Raw genomic sequence first — 23,322 nt, forward strand, 5'->3', positions numbered from 1 at the left:
GCGAGTCCACTGCTGGGGGGCCCCCACCCTGAGAGTCCACTGCTGGGGGCCCCCACTCTGCGAGTCCACTGCTGGGGGCCCCACCCTGAGAGTCCACTGCTGGGGGGCCCCACCCTGCGAGTCCACTGCTGGGGGGGCCCCACTCTGCGAGTCCACTGCTGGGGGGCCCCCACCCTGCGAGTCCACTGCTGGGGGGGCCCCACCCTGCGAGTCCACTGCTGGGGGGCCCCCACCCTGCGAGTCCACTGCTGGGGGCCCCCACCCTGCGAGTCCACTGCTGGGGGGGCCCCCACCCTGCGAGTCCACTGCTGGGGGCCCCCACCCTGCGAGTCCACTGCTGGGGGGCCCCCACCCTGCGAGTCCACTGCTGGGGGGGCCCCACCCTGCGAGTCCACTGCTGGGGGGCCCCCACCCTGCGAGTCCTAAGTGTCCAGCTGGCCCCTGTCCCTCCCCAAAGCCTGAACACAAGAGGCAGACACAGAGACGCCTGCCTGAGTGTGCAGAGAGCCTGAAACCGTAACTGGGACGGGGCGGGGCACCCCGGCTGCCATCCTTGGGGGCTGCCCCAGCTTGCAGCGGGACGGCTCGGCCCCCAAACTGCCTTGCTCCGCCCCAGCCCAGGCAGCTCTCGCCGCTCGCTCCATCCCCACGGACGGCCCGGGGTGGGGGCCCCACGCCGAGCGCCTCCCGCCCTGCCCGCAGACGGCGGCTCCCGCGCCCGCTCTGGGAAAGCACATCCTGCGTGCGGGCGCGGGCAGGAACGAGCACCCCCTGCCGGCTCTGCGCAGCCCTCCCTGCAGGCCGGGGCAGGGGGGAATTGGGGCCCCGAGCCCCGGGTTGGGGCCGCCTGGGGGAAGGGGCATTCGGGCGGTGTCGCCAGGAGCGCAGGCGGGGTGAGCGCCGAGCCGTCCATGCGCGCTGGCCGGCCGCCCTGAGCCATGCCCGCCTGGAGGGCGCCGACGGGTCCCGGCTTAGCAGCACCCCGGGGCGCGGAGGAGGCTGGGAGCCGAAATCGGTGGGTGCCAGGACTCAGCCTCCAATGCGCCGTGTGGATCCCAGCGGGCGCAGTCCCTCGGCCTGCGGGGACGGGAGCCAGGAAGAGCCCGGCTGGGCTGGGGGCCCGGGTTGGAGCAAGGGCCGGGGCCCCCGGCGGCGCTCTGGAGAGCGGGCGAAGCGGGGCGCTGCCAGCAGCCGGCCCGGGGGCAGAGCGGGGACGGCCTGAGCCGCCGGGGTGTGGGGCTCCGAGCAGCACGTGGCAGGGGCGCGTCCAGCACACCAGGGGGCTGCTCCGGGGGCTGGGCCAGGGGACTGCGAGCGCTCGGTCTCCGTCTGCTCCAGCTCCTGAGCGGTAGGGAGCGTGTGTGGGTACGAGCGAGGCCCAGTGCGGGGGATGGGGTGTGAGCGAGCGAGCCCCGTGGGCAGTGGTGGGGCTGTGTGGTCAGTGTACAATGGCAGGTGGAATAAGCGTGCGATGGCGAGCAGGGTGAGCGTGCCCAGAGTGTGATGGCAGCTGGGGTGAGTGTGCCCAGAGTGCGGTGGCTGGCAGGGTGAGCATGCCCAGAGTGTGATGGCAGGTGGGGTGAGTGTGCCCAGCGTGCGATGGCGGGCGGGGTGAGCGTGCCCAGCGTGTGATGGTAGGTGGGGTAAGTGTGCACAGCGTGCAATGCCAGGTAGGGTGAGTGTGCCCAGCATGCAATGGGGGCTGAGCATGCCCTGTATGCAGTGGTGGGCGGGGGGGGAGCGTGCGATGGCGGGTAGGGTGAGTGTTCCCAGCGTGCAGTGGCGAACAGGGTGAGCATGCCCAGCGTGTGATGGTAGGTGGGGTAAGTGTGCACAGCGTGCAGTACCAGGTAGGGTGAGTGTGCCCAGCATGCAATGGGGGCTGAGCATGCCCAGCGTGCGACGGTGAGCATGCCCAGTGTTTGATGGTGGCCGGGGTGAGCGTGCCCAGCGTGCGATGGCAGGCGGGGTGAGTGTGCCCAGGGTGCGGTGGCTGGCGGGGTGAGCATGCCCAGCGTGCGATGGTAGGTGGGGTGTGTGTGCACAGCGGGAAGTACCAGGTAGAGTGAGTGTGCCCAGCATGCAATGGGGGCTGAGCATGCCCAGCATGCGAGGGTGAGCATGCCCAGCGTGCAATGGTGGGTGGGGTGAGCGTGCCCAGCGTGCAGTGGTGAGCAGGGTGAGCATGCCCAGCGTGTGATGGTAGGTGGGGTAAGTGTGCACAGCGTGCAGTGCCAGGTAGGGTGAGTGTGCCCAGCATGCAGTGGGGGCTGAGCATGCCCAAGATGCAGTGGTGGGCGGGTGAGTGTGCCCAGCGTGCGATGGCGGGCAGGGTGAGCGTGTCCAGCATGCGATGGTGGGCGGGGTGAGCGTGCCCAGCGTGCGATGGCGGGTGGGGTGAGCGTGCCCAGCGTGCGATGGCGGGTGGGGTGAGCGTGCCCAGCGTGTGATGGCGGGTGGGGTGAGCATGCCCAGCGTGTGATGGCGGGTGGGGTGAGCATGCCCAGCGTGCGATGGCTGCTGTGTGCACGTGTGATCATGGGTGCACCAACTCTCAGCACTGCAGCCCGTTGTGCCCTGTGAGCTGAGTGCTCAGGAGAGATGCCATGGGGCCTGGCTGATTAGCAGAGCCCACAGCTGGGTTTGTGTCTCTCCAGGTGGTGCGCAGCTGCACATGCCTCGGTGCACATAACAACATTTATTCCACACCTGGATGGAAAAGATGAGAGGGAACATGGGTGTAGCCTCAAGCACCAGAACTCAGGACTGCCCGCTTCCCAGCATGCCTTTCTTCCACTGGCCGCCTCAGGACCAATCAGCCCTTCCTGAGCCCAGCGAGGGAGCCGCCGGCCAGCCATGCTCAGCACGGATGGACTGCGCCCCAGGAGAGCCACAGGTATTGACTGGTGTGTGTGTGGTGTGGGCTTCCCCACAGGGCTGCTTGTGAAGGGGCGGGACAGCTCTGTGTCATAGGCTCTGTACTGCCAGCAGCGATTCTCTCCTCCTGCCGGCCTAGGGGCTGGACCTGCTGGAGCAGGTGGCTCAGCTCTCCAACCTTGCTGGCTGCTGCGTGTTCTGCTTGGCAAGCTCGGCGCGAGATTCCTCCCAAATACCTCGCATAGACAGCGGGGTCAGCGCGCACGGCCCGGCAGCAACTGCCACATTCCTGCCGGGCAGGGGGCCTGCCCTGTCCCTGCCAGCAGGGGGCAGTGCTGCTCGCTTCCAGGCCAGGCCCTGCTCCTCCCTTCAGCCTGGGGTGCAGGGCCGGACTTAGGGCCCAGTGACCCCAGAGACTGCCTGGGGTGCCGGGGGGGAAGGGCTGCTTTGGTGGTTAGTGACAAAAGGGAAAATTGAATGTGTGAAGTAAAATGTTTCCAGCGATCCCTACGGGGAGTCATTTTCCACTCCCCTCCTCGAATACGTAAGAGCGGCCAGGCTGGGTCAGACCAAAGGTCCATCTGGCCCAGTGTCCTCTCTGCCCACAGTGGCCAGTACCAGGCGCACCAGAGGGAGTGAACCGAACAGGGAACCATCAAGTGAATACTTTCCTGTTACCCATTCCCAGCCTCTGGCAAACAGAAGCTAGGAACACCATCCCTACTCACCCTGGCTAGAAGCCATGGATGGGCCAATCCTCCATGAATCTGTCTAGCTCTTTTTTGAACCCTGGTAAATTCCTGTCCTTCACAATCTCCTTAGGCAAGGAGTTCCACAGGTGAACTGCACCGAGTGAAGAAAAACGTCCTTTTGCTGCTGAGTCATTTCATTTGGTGACCCCTAGTTCTTGTGTTATGGGGATGTTCTAGACTTTTGTAGAACCTTGTAGAACCTTCTGAACTTTCCGAGAATGACATTTTCCTCCGATCGCCTAGAAAGCGGCCAGCCTCTCACAGGTACCTAAGGGTGCTGGTCTGTCAATGGGATATAAGAACATGCTGACAGCCCAGCTGCGATAGTGTGAACCTGGTTTTAACGTCACTGTGAAAGTGTAAGAATGTTGTAAGACTTGGAGGCTACGTCTAGACTGGCATGATTTTCCACAAATGCTTTTAACGGAAAAGTTTTTCCGTTAAAAGCATTTGCGGAAAAGAGCGTCTAGATTGCCACGGATGCTTTGGCGCAAAAGCATTTTTGCAGAAAAGAGTCTGTGCCAATCTAGACGCAGTTTTGCGCAAGAAAGCCCCGATCGCCATTTTCGCCATCAGGGCTTTTTTGCGCAAAACAATTTTTAGCTGTCTACACTGGCCCTCTTGTGCAAAAGCATTTGCACAAGAGGGCTTTTTCCCGAGTGGGAGCAGCATAGTATTTGCGCAAGAACACCGACAATCTTACATTAGATCGTCCATGTTCTTGCACAAATTCAAGCGGCCAGTGTAGACAGCTGGCAAGTTTTTCCGCAAAAGCAGTTGCTTTTGCAGAAAAACTTGCCAGTCTAGACACAGCCAGAGAGTATAACTTGCCCCAAATGGAGGACACATTTAACGAGAAGCCAGCGAGATCGATTGAACCCCCTACCTACATACCACGAGGAAAGAAACACTGTTTAGGACAAGGGTTAACATGCTTCGGCCGGCTGTGCTGTCCCACTAGTGAATACTCGCACGCCTAATAATGGTGCACAGTTCAGTGCCTTGCTAGTACACTTCAGTTATTCGGAAAATGTAAAAGCTTCAATAAGCTTAGAGGAAACTATTTTTTTTCCTACGTGGCATGAGTGAATATGACTTTACAGATCCTAGCGTGCACTTGTAGTGTCGTGTAAGACAGGGACACATTAGTGCGTGCAAATTGTGCATCACAGTCATGAAAGGGGATACAACTGCCATGAAAGATGTTTTTAAAAGTTTAACAGAGGAGGGGAGAGGCGCGAAGATGCTCCTCTACCAGGGCATCGTTCGGTCTAGGGCCAGCCCTGCCGGGGTGAACCCCAAGGATGTGGCAGTGGCCATGGTGAGCGCTGGCACATGGCACAGCCGGGGATACTGAGGCAGGCAGGTAGCCAGCCGTACCCCTCCTCCAAGACTATTGGCTTCTGTCCATGCTGCCAACGGGCCGGCCCAGCGCCAGAGCGACCGTCCAGGGAGCCCAGCCAGGCGCCTGGGGCTGGCCAGCGACGTGTGGGCACTTGGCCTTCACTCTCGGGATGCAGTGTAGCTCCGATCCCAGGGGAGAGAGCTCCCCTCTGGCCAGGGTGCTCAGCAGCGGCGCTACCCCACTCTCCTCGAGCGGCTGACCCCGGCCCCCCTGGGCTGGACGGACAGAGGCCCTAGTGGAGGGATGAGAAGATCCTCCGGCCGGCATGGAATAAACAAAAGCAACTCCTGGTGCCGGCTTTGTCGCACCCACACAGCTCCACCACCTGTCCCTGCCCTTGGATCTGTCCCCCCCCCCGCGCCCAGACGCAACCCCTCTCCCTCTGGCTGGGCGGGCGGCTCTCTGAGTCACCGTCCGCAGCTGTTCGGAGCCATCCTTCGCCTGCCAGAGCTGGGGCCAGGGGGAGAAGGCCCTGCCAGCCCAGGCTCCCTGTCTGAGGTGGGCACTGAGAAGGCGGCAGGGTCTGCAAGGGAGGGGGAGCTGTCTGTGCTGCCCTGTCTCCGGGGCAGAGCTGTGCGTGTGTGGCGTGGGCTGTGCTGCGAGCCCCGGTTTGGAGCACTGGGGAGCTGGAGTGGTACAGGGCTTCGGGGGGAGCCGAAGGCCATGCTGTGCAGACCCCGGCCCGGCCATGGCACTGCTCGGGAAGCGGGCCTCTGCTGACGGAGAGGACGCAGCGGCCTGCCCGCTGGCACGGATCCGCAGCGCTGTCCATCGACGGGGGTGGCTGTAGCACGGCGAGCGTGAGCTTCGGGGAAACTGAGGCCAGCGTGTGACGTGCTGTGACTGAACCCAGTGCCCAGGGTGGCTGTGAGGCCTGGGACTGGAGAGGCCTTTCACCCAGGGCAGGCCCCAGACACGGCCACAGCTCCATGGGTGCCTGGCCGGGGCTCAGCAAACACAGATGCGAGCCAGGGCCGGTGGTGACGGGTTAGCCTGTTGATCGGGAGCAAAATTGGCATCTCCCTGGCCGGGGCTCCGCTGGGCGGGCGCCTGAGCTGACTGGCGTGAGCCTGGCACCACGTTCTTGGCGAGCGGCCATTTGCCTGGCACTTGGCAAAGGCGCCAGCCGGCGCCTGGCACGGAGCTCGGAGCTGACACACAAAGTGTTAACCCTCCCCCTCCCCAGTGCAGGGGTGATATCCGACCTCCCCCGGCTGAGCTCTGTGTAATGGGGACAGCTGCTCTCCCCCCGCCCTGCACTAATGCCCCCCCTCCCCCTGCACAGCACATGTGCTGTCACTCAGCCAGACAACCGTTTTATTTTAGCTCCGGAGGGGAAAGCGCCTCACACGAGAGTCGGTCGCTCCCTCTCCGAGCGTATCCAGCCCAGGGACCGGACGGGATGGGAACCCCCTGCCTTCTCGTCTTCTGCCTCCTGGCGCCAATCTGGGCTCAGGTAAGGGCCGACAGCTCTGCGTGGGCTGGTGTCCCGGGGCCCAGCCCTGGCCCCGCGCCCTGGGGCGTGGCCCATGGAAGGACTCGGTGCTTTAGGGCTTCCAGGGCCCGGGGTCTCACAGCGCCAGCCCCTGCGTGGAGAGGAGCTGAGGGGTTTAAGCCAGGAGGCTGGGAGAGTCCCACAGGGTCGGGCTTTAGCTGGAGGAACGGCTTGAGGGGAACTCATCTGCCCCACGCCTACACTCAGAGCCCGGGCAGGATGGGAGGGGAGGACAGGCACCCACCACATGGCGCCCGGGGGGCTGGGCAGACGGGGCCGGGACCCAGAGCAGAACCCCTCTTAAGTGGGAGTTTCCAGAAGTCCCAGCCTGGAGCACAGGGGGGCTGGAGCAGCCTGCCTGGGAGCGGGAGGGCTCATGCCAACATGCCAGCTCTCTGGGGACTCCTGGCAGGCCCAGCTGGGAGCGGGTGATGGCAGGGCCGGGCTCCCTGTGCTTGGGAAGGGATTGAATGCACTGGATAGACGGAGGGGCCCCCCGTCGCCACCTCCCCGGGAAATGCAGCTCCCGTGGGGGGGGCGGGGTCTTGGAGTTCTTGGGCTGTTTATGCTGTTGTGAAACCAGAGCTGTTGCAAGGGGCCTTCACGGCTTCATGCCTCCGGGGGCCAGGCCTGCTCCCCTCCCGAGGTGGTGACGAGTGGCCTTAAGGGTATTGTATTGGGGCCCTCACCACAGCATCTAGGCAACTCTCACGGGCAGGAGCTCTCCACCCCGGGCCCAGCCCCCCGGGTGTTAGCTGGTGTGCATTCAGGGCTTTGGGGTTCCAGGAGGGGCCCCAGTTCCAGTCCTCTGCAGCAGGTGTGGGCTTGGGTATGTGTGTGATTTACTACTTGTGCCCAGGAAAACCAGCTACTCGATACGTTATTAGGTGTATTACGGTAGTGCCTGGGAGTCCCTAGTGCCAGACACTGTACATTATTAGATATATTACGGTAGTGCGTGGGAACCCCTAGTGCCAGGCACTGTACATTATTAGGTGTATTACGGTAGTGCCCGGGAGCCCTTAGTTCCAGGCACTGCATGTGGTTAGGGGTATTATGGTAGAGTGAGGGAGCCTATAGTGCCAGACTGTCCTGGCCCCAGAGAGCTGGTGGTTTGTTCCCCACCAATGTTCCCTCTAATTTTTTCCACTCGTGTGGAATGCATTTTGTTCTATGCACCCAAGGCATGTGCAGATGTGCACCACCAGCAGACACACAAGCTGTGGGTGCTCTGCTAATCAGCTGGGTGGCATTTAAATCTCTCCTGGGTGGCTGCCTAAAGTGCACAGCTTAAAGAGCACACTGCTCCTTGCCCCCAGCCACCCTCTGCATGCCCCCAACACACCCTCTCCCCCCTCTCCAGCCCAGCTTCCCCGTCCTTTGGCAAATGTTGCTGGTGCCCTTGGGGGCTGAGAGCAGTTCCCCAGCCAAGGGAAAGGGCTGAGCCTCAGTGATGAACAGGCAGATGGGCCAGCAGCTGGTGGGCGCGCTCCCTCCCAGCCAGCTCTGTTCAGGCTTCCTGGTCAAAACAAGCCCCTTCACCCTGCCCCTCCCCTGGGAATGGCAGCTGGGCCAAAGCAGAGCAGAGTGAGCCATGCAAGCTGTGCCTGGCGCTGCCAGGGCCTCGCCCGCGCGGGCGCTCGCTGTGCCACACACCACGTGGCCCTGCTGCACAGCTCCCCCTCCCTGGCTAGGCCCGCACCCAGGGAGCAGGAGCTGGCACTGCAGGGCCACCCACAGGCTGCCAGCCCCCCAGCCCCCCAGCCCGGCCTGAGCGGAGAGCATTGTGCCAGTGAGCCAGGCCCATCAGCGTGTCCCCTCCGCACACTCCTCCACACACAGTGTGCAGCCATCCCCTTCCCGCACGCACGCTGGGCCTTATGCACCCGCCCTGGGACAGGCTGACTGCCTGTGTGCCCATGCGCGTTCCCACGCGGCCAAAATCTCGCCGGAGCACCCGGGCAGCAGCTCTGCGGCCGTGGGGGGTTCCTGGGCAGTGTACGTATGTGCACAAAGGAGCCAAGCCGGGGGGCTGTGGGTGCCTGCAAGAGGTTTCTGTCTGCAGTGGATCTGGGGATCGGGTGGGGCGCCATGGGGATCTGGTAGAACCAGAGGTGTGTGGTGGAGCTGTGGGAATCTGGTAGAACTGGGAAGAGTCTGGCAAAGGTGTTGGGATCTGGTAGAACTGGGGGGATCCGGTGGAGCTGCAGGGATCCAGTAGAATGGTGGGATCCAGTAGATCCGCGGGGCTCCGGTAGAAATGGGGGGATCCGGTGGAGCCGCGGGGCTCCGGTAGAAGTGGGGGGATCCGGTGGAGCCGCGGGGCTCCGGTAGAAATGGGGGGATCCGGTGGAGCCGCGGGGCTCCGGTAGAATGGGGGGATCCGGTGGAGCCGTGGGGCTCCGGTAGAACTGTGGGGATCTGGTGGAGCCGCGGGGATCTGGTAGAACAGGGGGATCTGGTCCGGTAGCTTGTGGCAGGTCGCTAGCAGTTCTTACAAGGTTCTCCCAAGCTGATCCCTGTTCCACAGGCCCCTGCTGAGCTGGGTGTGGGGCAGGGCTGTGCCGAATGGGGTGGGGCAGGAGCCGATGGATAACCCTGCAATTCTGCCTGGAGGGGCAGGAGCCGCTGGGTATGGCGCACCCGGCAGGGTGGGAAGGGCGCCATAGCAGGGCGGGACGAGCCATGGCAGGTCAAAAAATATCAGCCCCTCTGGCCCATCCCCTCATGGGGGGGGAGGCTGGCCAGAGGGGTGCCAGGGCTGGCAAATTGCAGGCGGGTTTGCAAGGCTGAAGCATAGAGCCAATGAAGACCCCCCCAACCACATGCCAAGCACCCTCTTCTCTCCGCCACCCCACAAGGTCCCCCCCTCCCAGCCACATGCTTCCCGAATCTGCTCAGCCCACAGCCCCCCCCCCCCCCCCCCCGGGTAGCCACTGGGCCAGGCAGCAGCCAGCAGGGAGTCAGCGACGTGCAAGACAGCCCCCCTCAGGGCCCCACCAGCTTGGCTGAGGCCCCTCAATCCCAGCCCACTGCTCCCCTCTACCTGCCCCCGGGCACCCAGCTCCGCTGCTGCCCCACAGTCCCGACCCCGGCCAGACGCAGCAGCCCAGCCTGGGGGCTGGTCAGACCCAACCCGCCTTTCTCCAGCAGCCACTGCGGCAGGAGGCCTCTCTGGGCACGTCCGCACTGCCTGGCGTCCCCGCAGCACAGCCCGAGCCCAGGAGCCAGAGCCAGCCGACCCCGGCCTGCTGCGGGCGTGGGCCTGCAGTGTAGACATACCCTGCACCTCCGCTGGGGAGAGGCAGGAGGGGCATGGCCCCAGAGAGAGGCCTGGCTCTGGGGCAGCGGCACTGACAGCCTCTGGGGGCCCCATGCAAGGGGGGCTCCATGCTCCCGGAAGGGGCGGGGTCTCCGGTGAAAGGGGCGGGGCTGGGCCAGCCAGCCCTCAATACAGCCCGGACCATGCGGCACAGTGCCCCTGCCTCCCCTCCCCAGCCCGCAGTGCTGCCCGGAGCGCGCCGGGACAGTGCTCCGGCGGAGATTTAAAGGCTCCACTGTAGGGGCAGCCCCGAGCCCCTTTGAACGGCCGGGCCCCAGGACAGCTGCCCCCTTGCCCCGCCCCGCTCGGCAGGAGCCAGGCTCAGCTGCCTTCTCCCCGCTGTGGCCAGGGGACAGTGGTGGCAGCTATTTATACGCCCCCAGGCGGAGGGCCCTCCTTGGACAGCTGCGCCCATTCCCAGCGTTCCTCTGGGCTGCCGTTCCGGGAGGGGGGCGGATGTGGGAACCAGGCTCCCTCCCTGCGCTGGTGCTGGCTGGTAGAGCTGGGCCCTTCCCGTCCCCGGCCGCCTCCTCTCTGGCGGCCGGAGCCCCACAAAGGGCTCCAGTGGGAAGGCAAATCCAGGGGGCAGGACTGTACCCACTGCCACGTGTACCACCTGGCCCCCGGGCCTGCAGCCCTCCCCATCGCCCGGCCCTGCCTGGCAGCGCCCGGCGGGCAAGGGGGCGGCGCCGGAGCGAGCGAGGCGAAGGGGCAGGAGCCGTGAAATGTGGGATGGTGGGTGTGAGGCCGTGTAGGAGAGTGCGGGGCGGGCGGGGCAGGGGTCCAGCCCTCCTCTAGCCATGGGGGGGTTGTTTGCCCAGCTGTCCCACTGGAATCCCAAGCTGGGCCCGAAGGCCTGCGGGGGGAACGGGGGGGGGCAGAGATATTTGGAAGGGTCAAAGGTCGAATTCATGCTCGCTCCAAAAATGTCTCCTCTGGCCGAAGAAATGAATGAGCAGGTGTGGGGAGCACAGAGCCTGCCCCTCCGCGCAGCCACGGGGCTCAGCAAGGGCGGGGCGAGCCCACCCCAGCCGTGAGCCAGGCCCGCGTCCGGGGCTCCTTGCAGGGCTGCCGCAAGGCCAGGACGTCCAGCTCCTGGGCTACCGCCGTGCCTTCGGCTACACGGGCTCTCAGCGCCGCAGGCCTCTCCCTGCCTGAGGGGGGCATGTGGTCTTCTGAGCAGGCGTGGCCGGGGGAAGGCTTACGGCGGAGCCGGGTCCAGGAGGGGAGCCGAGCTAGAGCCACGCGTGGGCAGCCCTCTCAAGAGAGCCTCGCGGGTCCAGTGGCGCCCACGACACTGCAAAGCCTGAGGCACCACGTGGCCCGGCCCACGTGGGCACCCGAGCGTGGCAGGCCAGGTGCTGCGCCGCCAGCACTGCCTCCCCTGCAGCACTCGGACAGCCTGGGAAGGCCTGGGTGGTCTGGTGGCGGCCATATTGGGGCTTCCCTGAGCTGGGCGGCTGGCGGCGGTTCACGGTGCAGGGTTTCCGGGTTGGGTCCATCGGCTGCTGCCGGGAGGCGGGGGGAGGGAGGTGCCCCGCCTGTGCATCCCACCATTGCTCCTGGATCGCCGGGCCTACGGTGCAGCCCTAGGGCTGGCTGGTCGGACCCCGGCCCGGGCACCTCCCCGCTGTCCACACGCTCGCTGCCGTGGCGGGTAACCCCAGTGCGAGGACACATCGGAGCCAGGCAGTGGCTTTGGACTGTCTCTTGTGCACAAGCCCTAAAGAGCCCCCCCCCCCCACCTCCATATCTGTGCTCTGAGGGGCAAACCCTTGCTCAGCGGCTCCTCTGGAGAGAGCCCGCCCTTGCCAGGTGCCCACGCCAGGGCTGGGAGCCAAGGGACTTGGCCCTGGCTTCTCTGGGACCCTGGGAACTGTGGCAGCAGCATCTCCGTTCTGGGATTCTCCCAGGCCGAGGCAGAGCACAAGCGGGCACCTGGCCAGCGCCTGCCCCCGCCCCCCTCGCCGGCTCCAGCTGGCACGTGGCACAGAGTGGCCCCCGCGCGCATCCCCAGGTCGCTGCGGTGGCTCCCTCAGCCTGTCAGGGGAAGGGGCTGGGCAGGTGCCCCCCAGGGCGCTGTGCGGCTGCAACCCTGGCTGGGCTCCCCCCCAAGACGGCCGGCTGGCTCCGGGGAAGGCGCCCCCCAGCAAAGCAAACCCAGTCTCCCTGAAGGGGCCCTTGTAAAAAGCAGGGAGCAGGCAGGAAGCATGGCTAGGTGCCAGCCGGGGAGCCCTGGGGACTGGGTGAGGCGGGGGGGGCTCTCGGGGCCAGGACCGGCCCATCGGGGTGGCTGGATGCAAGCGCTGATCGGCACGGGAGCAGCCCCCCTGCAAGGAGAGCACCGTGGGGGTGTTACGGACGCTGGTCGGGCCATGCCTGATGGTAGCACCGGCCAGGGCGAGGGCCCCGCTGTGCTGGCTGTCCCTGGCCTTGGGCGGCTGGCGTCTCCGTGCTCTGCCCAGCCGTCACCCGCTTCCGGGGGCACGGGAGAGTGGCCCCCTCCCAAGCCGAGCTGTGGAGATGCACAGCCATGCGGCCAGCCCCCACCAGCAGGCTGCCACTGGAGACCGGCCCAGCCCGTGGGGTGCCGGGCAGGGACCAGCTGTTGCATTCCAGAGCCGGGGGAGAGGGACGCGCTGTCTTGTCCTTCCCACTCCTCCCCGCAGGATTCGGGAGCAGCCTCCTGTGTCAGACACGGCCCCAGCGCTGGCCACACCCATCCCCTGACTCCGGGCAGGATGGGCCCATGGCGCTGGGGGCCGCACCCACGGCCCAGGCTGGGGGGCCCTCGTGGGAGAAGTGACTCTGCCAGATGGGCAGGGCGTTGGACGGAGGGTCCCTTGGGACCAGCTGCATTCTTGAGGGGGGGGTCGGCCCCCCGGTGCTGCCGGGCTTAGGGGAGGGAGGGCGTCTCTTCTGGGGTGCGGGGCCACGGCTGGTGGCGGGAAAGCCGGCGCCGTGACCCCAGGACTCCTGTGCCCAGCCCCGGGGCAACTTTTTTTTTTTTTTTAACCGAAACTGGGCTGAGAACTGGAGGAATGAGTCAGTGACGCAACAAACAGCTTCTCTGGGTCTTGAATGCAGGGCAGCAAGGTCCCCCCCGCCACGGCCAGGGCGCAGCCTCAGGAACGCAGGCATTGCGGGGCTCCGGACCAGCGTGGCTGGGAATGGGGCAGCTGTGGATCAGGCCGGGGGGGGGGGAGGGTAAGCAGAGCTGAGAGGGGGCCATGGGCAGGGATAATGGGGGGTGGGGTCAGGCCGGAGAGGCATTGGCAGAGTTGGGGGGCACAGGGCAGGGATAATGGGGGGCTGGGGTCAGACCCGAGGGGCACTGGCAGAGTTGGGGGGCACAGAGTGGTAATAATAGGGGGTGGGGTCAGGCCGGAGAGGCATTGGCAGAGTTGGGGGGCACAGGGCAGGGATAATGGGGGGCTGGGGTCAGGCCGGAGGGGCACTGGCAGAGTTGGGGGGCACAAGGTGGGAATAATGGGGGGTGGGGTCAGGCCGGAGAGGCATTGGCAGAGTTGGGGGGCACAGGGCAGGGATAATGGGGGGGCTGGGGTCAGACCCATGGGGCACTGGCAGAGTTGGGGGGCACAGGGCAGGGATAATGGGGGGTGGGGTCAGACCAGAGGGGCACTGGCAGAGCTAAGCAGGGGGCCCTATCCAGCGCCTGACTCTCCAGCGCCGTCTGTTCTTACTCTTCCCTCAACTTTGTCAAAGCCCCGCGTGGGGGTGGAGGTGGGGGGGGGCTCCAGTGATTCCTCAGGAAATACCTTTGGGGGGGGTCCCATCCCCCGCCCGCCCCAAGGGGCTCTGAGCTGCGGAGGCAGCCGAGTGCGGGCCCCACACCGGGCCCCTCGGCTCCTCTGGCCGGTGATTTCTGGGGATTCTCTGGGGTGAGCCCGAGCGGCCCAGCTGCCGGCCATCCCGGCGCGTTCCCAGCCCCTGGCCTCTATTTATAGCCACGGGCTGGCGCTGCCCCGGGCCTGTGGGAACCAAGCCTGGAGCAGCCTCTCCCAGCCCGCCTGAGCAATGGGCGCTGCGTCTGGCCGGGGCAGGAGCCTTTGCTTCACCCCCAGAGAGTGAGCTGGGCCAGGGGGTGATGGGGCCACCAGCTCTTGCGGGTACCGGGACCCCGGAACAGCGCCCACCCCTGCAGCAGTGCAGCACCCCCACCCGCGCTGTACACCAGCCTCTCGCCCCCCCCCCCCGGGCTCACACGCACCAGCTCCCTCCCACACACCTCCAGGGCTCACACGTACACACACACACACACCAGCCCCCTCCCACACACCTCCAGGGCTCACACGTACACATACACACACGCCAGCCCCCTCCCACACACCTCCAGGGCTCACACGTACACACACACACACGCCAGCCCCCTCCCACACACCTCCAGGGCTCACACGTACACACACACACACCCCAGCCCCCTCCCACACACCTCCAGGGCTCACACGTACACATACACACACGCCAGCCCCCTCCCACACACCTCCAGGGCTCACACGTACACATACACACACCCCAGCCCCCTCCCACACACCCCCAGGGCTCACATGTACAGACACACACTCACACTCTGCCTGCCCATGGCTCTGGTGCCCTCGCTCCGCATCACTAGCTCCTGCCCTGTCCAAGGCCCTGGGGCATCCGGCTCCCGGGGGCACCGAGGCCAGAGTGTGCCCTGTCACACACCCCCTTTGCTGTCCTTGTGCCCCATGGGAGCTGGAGAAAGCTCCCTCTTCCAGCCCTGCCTGAAACGCCCCTCCAGACCCCTCTCTGCCCCAGGCAGCGCTCCCTGGGCCCCCCCAAAGGGCTCGCGTTCTGGTCCGGGCAGCCGCTTCCTAGCCTCTGCCCCTCACAGGCGGGGGCCTGGATCTAGCCCAGGGAGGAAGGTGGGGCAGGGCTTTCATCCTGCACTGGGGCTCTGGGGCTGACAGGTGCTGAGGGCAGTGGGCGGCAAAGGCACCAGCTTCCTCTGGGCCCCAAAGGTGCTCAAATCCCTGCACCGCCCCAGCCCCCCACTGACCCTTTTCCTCAAGCCCCCCCACCTCCTCCCACCCGTGCACCACCCCAGCCCCACCCCCACCTGACCCCTTCCCCAAGCCCCCCTCTCCTTCCACCCCAGCCCCACCCCCACCTGACCCCTTTCCCCACCCCCCCATCTCCTTCCACCCCAGCCCCACCCCACCTGACCCCTTCCCCAAGCCCCCCTCTCCTTCCACCCCAGCCCCACCCCCACCTGACCCCTTTCCCCACCCCCCATCTCCTTCCACCCCAGCCCCACCCCCACCTGACCCCTTCCCCAAGCCCCCCTCTCCTTCCACCCCAGCCCCACCCCCACCTGACCCCTTTCCCCACCCCCATCTCCTTCCACCCCAGCCCCACTCCCACCTGACCCCTTTCCCCAAGCCCCCTCTCCTTCCACCCCAGCCCCACCCCCACCTGACCCCTTTCCCCACCCCCCCATCTCCTTCCACCCCAGCCCCACTCCCACCTGACCCCTTTCCCCAAGCCCCCCACCGACTTCCATGCCAGCCCCACCCCCACCTGACCCCTTCCCCAAGCCCCCCATTTCCTTCCACCCCAGCCCCACCCCCACCTGACCCCTTCCCCAAGCCCCCCCATTTCCTTCCACCCCAGCCCCACCCCCACCTGACCCCTTCCCCAAGCTCCCCACCTACTTCCATGCCAGCCCCACCCCCACCTGACCCCTTTCCCCCTTGGAATTCCTGCCATGTACAGGTTGGACTCCCTGCTCTGGTACCCTGCCCCATCCCAAAGCAGGGAACCTGCTGCACCAGTGGAGGTCGCTGCTAGTCCATCTGCTGCTGGGCTTCTGGGCTCTGCTCCAGAGGCAGTATTGGAGCAGCATTGACCCAGCCCGTCCCTTTCCCAACCCTCTGCCCCCCAACTCCACATACCCAAATCCTCTGCTGCCCACCTGCACCCATAGCTCCTCCCAGGTCTGGCACCCCAATCCCCTGCCCCAGATCACAGTCCCCTCACAACCCAAACCCCTGCACCCCTCTGTACCCCAATCCCCTGCCCCAGATCACAGTCCTCTCACAACCCAAACCCCTGCACCCCTTCTGTACCCCAATCCCCTGCCCCAGATCACAGTCCCCTCACAACCCAAACCCCTGCACCCCTTCTGTACCCCAATCCCCTGCCCCAGATCACAGTCCTCTCACAACCCAAACCCCTGCACCCCTTCTGTACCCCAATCCCCTGCCCCAGATCACAGTCCCCTCACAACCCAAACCCCTGCACCCCTCTGTACCCCAATCCCCTGCCCCAGATCACAGTCCTCTCACAACCCAAACCCCTGCACCCCTTCTGTACCCCAATCCCCTGCCCCAGATCACAGTCCCCTCACAACCCAAACCCCTGCACCCCTCTGTACCCCAATCCCCTGCCCCAGATCACAGTCCTCTCACAACCCAAACCCCTGCACCCCTTCTGTACCCCAATCCCCTGCCCCAGATCACAGTCCCCTCACAACCCAAACCCCTGCACCCCTTCTGTACCCCAATCCCCTGCCCCAGATCACAGTCCCCTCACAACCCAAACCCCTGCACCCCTCTGTACCCCAATCCCCTGCCCCAGATCACAGTCCCCTCACAACCCAAACCCCTGCACCCCTTCTGTACCCCAATCCCCTGCCCCAGATCACAGTCCCCTCACAACCCAAACCCCTGCACCCCTTCTGTACCCCAATCCCCTGCCCCAGATCACAGTCCCCTCACAACCCAAACCCCTGCACCCCTTCTGTACCCCAATCCCCTGCCCTAGGTCACAATCCAACCCCCTGCACCCCAGTCCAGTGCCCCAGGGCACAGCTGCCTCCTTCACCCAAATGCCCTCCCAGACTCCATTCACCCCCCTCACCCCCATCCCTTACCCCAAGCTCCCCTCTGCACCCAACCTCCATCCCAGACCCCGCCCCTCCATTCATATCCTGGAAGAGTGCGGCCCTCCACCACTTTCCAAAGTCTTGGAGTGGCCCCCCATGGAACAGTGTTGCCCACCCCTGACTTAGCCTCTTTATCCAGTTTGGCTCCTCGCTTCACGTCTGGCCACGTGCTGCTGGATGGAGCTGTCACTCACTCGGCCCGGCTGTAGGATTGTCCTGGCTCTCTGTAACACACGCCCCGTCTTCCCATTGGCTGCTAGGCGCATGATCGAAATCCTGTTTCCTCCAGAATGACTGACACGCTGCTGCAGGGTAGGGTGGTCCTTTGGCCATCACAAGTGAGCGAAAGTGCACGTTCGTTTCCCAATAGCACTGCAGCATCGTATATCTTTCACGTACGTTATTTCTGTAGAGCTAGAAATATCGTCCCGACAGTCTCTGAAATCTGCAGCTGGTCCCTTCCGAGACCTGTCTGACGGAGGTGTTGTTATTAAAGGGTCTTTGTGTTGTGTGTGTCGGTCTGTTAGCTCGGCCATGGTCACATGCCACTACTTCTGGTCCTCACTGTCTCGAAACTGCTTGGCCTGTCCATGGCATTTCTCATGAGGCGGTCTAGGTTGGAGATTAGGAAAAACGATTTCCGAAGGAGGGTGGGATGGGTTCCCTAGCGAGGGGGTGGAAGGTTTTGAAGTCCCAGCTTGGGACTGGGATGATTGAGTTGGGGTTGGTCCTGCTTTGGGCAGGGGGCTGGACTCAACTCCTGGGCTGTGTCTAGACTGGCAAGGTTTTCCGTAAAATCATCAGCTTTTGCAGAAAAACTTGCCAGCTGTCTACACTGGCCGCTTGAATTTCCGCAAAAGCTCTGACGATCTCCTGTAAGATTGTCAGGGCTTTTGTGGCAAAACTATGCTGCTCCCGTTCGGGCAAAAGTCTTTTTCCTAAAGACTTTTGCGCAAAAGGGCCAGTGTAGACAGCAGAGAGTTCTTTTCCGCAAAAAAGCCCCGATGGCGAAAATGGCGATCGGGGCTTTTTTGCGGAATCATAGAATCATAGAATAATAGAACTGGAAGGGACCTCGAGAGGTCATCGAGTCCAGCCCCCCGCCCTCCAGGCAGGACCAAGCTCCGTCTACACCATCCCTGACAGATGTCTATCTAACCTGTTCTTAAATATCTCCAGAGAGGGAGATTCCACCACCTCCCTTGGCAATTTATTCCAATATTTGACACCCCTGACAGTTAGGAATTTTTTCCTAATGTCCAATCTAAACCTCCCCTGCTGCACTTTAAGCCCATTACTCCTTGTCCTGTCCTCAGAAACCAAGAGGAACAAATTTTCGCCTTCCTCCTTGTGACACCCTTTTAGATATTTGAAAACCGCTATCATGTCCCCCCTTAATCTTCTTTTTTCCAAACTAAACAAGCCCAGTTCATGAAGCCTGGCTTCATAGGTCATGTTCTCTAGACCTTTAATCATTCTTGTCACTCTTCTCTGTACCCTTTCCAATTTCTCCACATCTTTCTTGAAATGTGGCGCCCAGAACTGGACACAGTACTCCAGCTGAGGCCTAACTAGTGCAGAGTAGAGCGGCAGAATGACTTCACGAGTTTTGCTTACAACACACCTGTTGATACAACCTAGAATCATATTTGCTTTTTTTTGCAACAGCATCACACTGTTGACTCATATTCAACTTGTGGTCCACTATGTGGTCCACGGAAAAACGTGTCTAGATTGGCCACGGATGCTTTTCCGCAAAAAGTGCTTTTGCGGAAAAGCGTCCTGCCAATCTAGACGCTCTGTTCCGAAAATGTTTTTAACAGAAAACTTTTCCATTAAAAGCATTTCCGGAAAATCATGCCAGTCTAGACGTAGCCCTGAGGTCTCCGCCAGCCCTAGATTTAGTTCATTCTTGGTGCCCTTCACGGAGGAGGTTTATGGTTTCTCCTCCCCTTTCATTTGGAATGACCAGGTCATCGCTTTTCATCGCAAATCTATTTGGCTCATTTCATTGTCCACTCGTGACAGAGTAGTGGCGTGTCGCCTCTTTCAGACGTGCAGCCAGCCGTGCCTCGTGGTACTCCGAACTGCCTGACGTTGCGTGGCTGTCGAGGTGGCTTTGTGCTGGCGGAGTCTCTTTTATGCCACAAGTCTGTGTGTGCCCCTCGCATACACACGCACCAGTAGCTCATCTTTCAGCCCACGGGGAGTAGGGTGTGATGCTGGGTTCTGAGGCAGCGTGGTCGCTGCGGCCAGATATTCCTAGGAACATCTTAAGCTTCTGGGTTGAATTGCATGAATTTTATCAAGAGATCTTGGCAGCTCAGTGGTGTTGATCCAGGGCTTTTCCGCTGCTGCTGGCAGTAAGCAGGTGAGCTGTGAACTAATCCAGGCCGTGCAGTATCTGGCATTCTCACATGCTCATTCACTTGCCAGGGGTCCTTTTTCCATCAGCGGAGGGTGTTTTTCTGCTCCACTTAGAGCCATGGGTTTGCAACAATGTGCCACCCACGCCATAGCTGCTTGCATCTGCCCTGACCGCTGGGGGTTTGTTTACTGCAGCTGTTGAGTTCATTTTTGGAAGCTATCGTACCCAAGATTTGTTGGACTTCAGCCTTCGTTCGGGGGTTTGTCACTGTAGAATGGTCTTGTAGGTATTGACTCAAAGTAATTTACCCGTCCCTGCATACATCTCAGTCTGGGACATGAGCTGGTGCATTCAATTCTCAAATTGCTTTTACTTTCTCAGGGCTAGGACTGGTTCTGGCTTTACTGGCTGTCCCATAATCTTTATTTGGGATGGTGTCAGCCGATGGTGAGGGCAGTGCATGTGTGTGTTACACCCGAGTCTTCAACAGCTGAGACTTAAGGCCCCGTCGCAGTGGGCAGTCTAGGTGAGACCGACAGGCGCCCCGAGGAGTTTAACGTCCGAGTCTTTACCGCTAGGATCGGGATCCCTTAGCGGCGGGCAGCCAACAGGCCGACAGACGCCCCAGAGTTTACAGGGAGAGCCTATTACACCTCAGATTTTGACTGCTAGGATATACGATCCCTTCACAGCGGGCAGCCTGGGGAGGCTGAGAGATGCCCCCACGGATCTGTCCCCTGGAAGTGACACGATCCAACGCTCAAGCTCTCCCTATATCTGTCCTTTATGACCGGCTGGAGTTCTTTATAAAATTGTGCTTGGTTCTGTTACAGCAACTGAAGGGCTGTGTCTAGACTGGCCAGTTTTTCTGGAAAATCAGCCGAAAACTTTTCCGTTAAAAGCATTTCTGGAAAATCATGCCAGTCTAGACGTAAAGGAGTCAGATCACAGCTTAAACAGTTACTATTTTATTGTTACAGTGTAAACTTAGCTGTTAAATGCTACTGCTGTGTTCCAGATAACACAGCCACTACAAAGGACAGGACAGAAATTACACTCATAAGTCACTTACAGGTACCATGAAACCCTTTTGGTTCTCTGAGCTCTTATTAAAGGCATGCAAATAGACACCTAGCAGGTATATATTCTCACCCCTGCGTTCCAGGCTTGGTGTGGCCAGCGTCTTTCTCTCAATCCCTCGGGAAGAAGCAGGGCAAGGTTGGGCGTCCCACAGACCTCGGGAGTCAATCAATACCTGCATAGATGATTGGAGCTCAAATGGGGTGGGCTACTAAACCCCTCTTTATACCCCTTGGGTCATGTAGGCTTCTTCCTGGTCTCAAGTGGCCAATTAGGAAAAATGGCTTTGAATGCCAAGTTTCCCACGAAGGGTGCAAAGCATAATTCACACCTGGGAAAATGCAGACAATGGGCACCTCTGGTATGTGATGGGCGAAGATTCCTCTCCTGGGACAGTGCAGGCGTGTCAATTACTGGTACTAGCCATCAGGGCGGCGGGAGGCCCCGGGTCCTCAGCTAGCCCATTTACTGTCTGGTTTCTGTTTATGGTAGAGTCAGGGACAGGCAGCGCACCTGCGTTCCCAGGGCATCAAAGGCTGACTGCCTCTCTCTTGCTCTCTGCAGGGGGCAGGGGAAAAACAAGATGTGGTTCATGTCTGGCAACAGATGGGTGGAAAATGCCCCTTGCCTTGTTTAGAACATAAAAATGGCCAGACTGGGTCAAACCAAAGGTCCATCTAGCCCAGGGTCCTGTCTGCCAACAGTGGCCAATACCAGATGCCCCAGAGGGAGGGAACACAACAGGGCATCATTACGTGATCCCCCTCCTCTCATCCATCTCTAGACAAACAGAGGCGAGGGACACCATTCTTACCCATCCTGGCTAATAGCCATTGATGGACCTATTTAGCACTTTTTTGAACCCTGTTAAAGTCCTGGTCTTCACCAGATCCTCTGGCAAGGAGTTCCACAGGTGGACTGTGAGCTGAGTGAAGAAAATCTTCCTTAGGTTTGTTTTAAACCTGCTGGCTATTAATTTCATATGGTGACCCCTAGTTCTTATAGTGTGGGAATAAATACATAACTTTTCTTTATTCACTTATTCCACATTAGTCATGATTTTATAGACCTCTATGATACCCCCCCCTTAATCTCCTCTTTTCTAAGCTGAAAATTCCAAGTCTTTTTAATCTGTCTTCATATGGGACCTGTTCCAAACCCATCATTGTTGTTGCCCTTTTCTGAATCTTTTCCAAAGCTTCAGTCCAGACAGACAGGATGTGGACGCACTGGAGAGGGTCCAGCGGAGGGTGACCAGAATGATTTGTGGGCTGGAGCACATGACCTACGAGGAGAGGCTGAGGGATTTGGGTTTGTTCAGTCTGCAGGAGAGAAGAGTGAGGGGGGATTTGAGAGCAGCCTGCAACTCCCTGCAGGGGGGTTCCACAGAGGATGGAGAGAGGCTGTTCTCAGTGGGGGCAGGTGGCAGAACAAGGAGCAATGGGCTCAAGTTGCAGCGGGGGAGGTCTAGGTTGGAGATTAGGAAAAACTATTTCCCTAGGCAGGTGGGGAAGCCCTGGGATGGGTTCCCTAGGGCGGGGGTGGAATCTCCATCCCTAGCGGTTTTAAGTCCCAACTTGACACAGCCCTGGCTGGGATGATGGAGTTGGGATGGGTCCTGCTTTGGGCAGGGGGCTGGACTCCGTGGCTCCAGAGGGCTCTAGCAGCCCTGGGACGGTGTGATTCTATGAGCAGGCTTAGCACTTTGCTGAGGGTTTCATTGCGCTCTGTCAGAGTGTCCTCCGATGAAACTAGCGTCACGTGGCTTCATGCACAGCTCCACTTTCCTGGAGACAGCTCAGGGGCTCTGGCAATCAAAAGAGGCGACCTTGGACAGCAAAATCGCAGGGGGGAGGGGGCGGAGATAAAAGTCCGTTTGGCACTTCCAGACTCCACGTGAAGCATGCACCTTGGAGAAGACTGTAGGGGCTTTCCCTTTGGAGAGGAAACCGGCCCAATGTTATCCCCAGGGCTGCTTCAGTAAGTCTTAGCTACACCGTTGGGTGTGTTCCCATATTTCGTGATGACCGGTACCGTGGGGGGGAGGGCACCCCAGGCTGCTGGCACCGCGATGTTCCCAGTTATGCCAATCCAGCCCATTCTCTGTAACCGATGACATAGGGGGCTAGGAGTCCTGCCGGGGGGGTGCACCTGGCATGGTGCGGCGTTGCCTCTCCAGTGATTCGTACGGACGCGCCTTCCACCGTGCCAGCAACAAATACTCCGCTGAGTTCTGCTTTGCTGGGTAGCGCGGCGGCGGGGCAGGCTGGCGGTGGGTGGATCTCTGACCTACACAATGAACACATTGCTTTGGGCTTTGCACGTCTCGGAGGAGGCCTGGCCGAGGGGTTCAGAGTCCCTCCAGCGCTAGTGAGAGCCGTGCGGGGGAACGTCTGCTTCGGGCAGGCTTGCGGGTGACTAAGTTGCTTCCGAGAAGACTGTGACCTCAGCGCCCCGATCAAGTTTCCAGTCAATTGTCTTGCCTTGAATATTCCTTTGCATTCTCCAGCCAGGATCTGGGCATCACAACGGCTCTTGATCGCCTGTAATTGGAGGCAGCTCCCGGAACGGTGTGGTGTGGCAAACAGCTGTAAGCGGGCCGCGCGGCTGGCTGGCTGGCTGGCCACGCATCCTCTCGTGGGAGATGACTTTGTCCGCCGCTCGGGTATGTGGGCTGGAATTCGTTCCTCCCAGCCTGCCAGCGTGATGGAATCTGAAACAGCTAGGCCACTAGGCGGCAGAAATGTAAGCTCGCCCCAGCCAGACCCGGGAGAGCATGGAAGGATCTTTGGATGAACAGTTGGGGTGTATAAGCAAACTCTGTGACCCCCTGTGACGTAGTGGGGGTACTTGCTGGGCTGTGGTGACCCCTGCTGTCTGGAGCAAGACCCAGCAGGGAAAACCTCGCTAGGCAGAGGTAATGCCAAACTTGTTGAGCCAGGGGCCAGACACCCCCCATGGAGAGGAACAAAGGAAGGGGGAATGCTGCCCTGGCTGGGGGGCAGGGCTGGAAGTTGGTTAGTTGGTTGGTGGCTGTCTGTGAGGATGGATGAGACAGCCTAGGGAGAGGAGCTGGAGTTTAGGGGCCCAGTCTC

The 23,322-nt window shown here is 61.7% G+C and overlaps 1 protein-coding gene across 1 annotated transcript in view; it reads left to right on the forward strand.

Moving 5' to 3' along the window:
- The first annotated feature begins 6,336 nt into the window (after window positions 1-6,336).
- The window catches only part of CDH15 (cadherin 15), a 33,931-nt gene continuing 16,945 nt past the window's right edge, over window positions 6,337-23,322 (forward strand). Inside the window, exon 1 of the mRNA XM_075939849.2 lies at window positions 6,337-6,490. Coding sequence (XP_075795964.2) covers window positions 6,437-6,490 — 54 coding nt within the window. The 5' untranslated portion in view covers window positions 6,337-6,436. The remainder of the gene's footprint in view (window positions 6,491-23,322) is intronic.

This window comes from Pelodiscus sinensis, chromosome 12, assembly GCF_052426305.1.
Source record: "Pelodiscus sinensis isolate ZL-2025 chromosome 12, ASM5242630v1, whole genome shotgun sequence".
Taxonomy (NCBI): Eukaryota; Metazoa; Chordata; order Testudines; family Trionychidae; genus Pelodiscus; species Pelodiscus sinensis.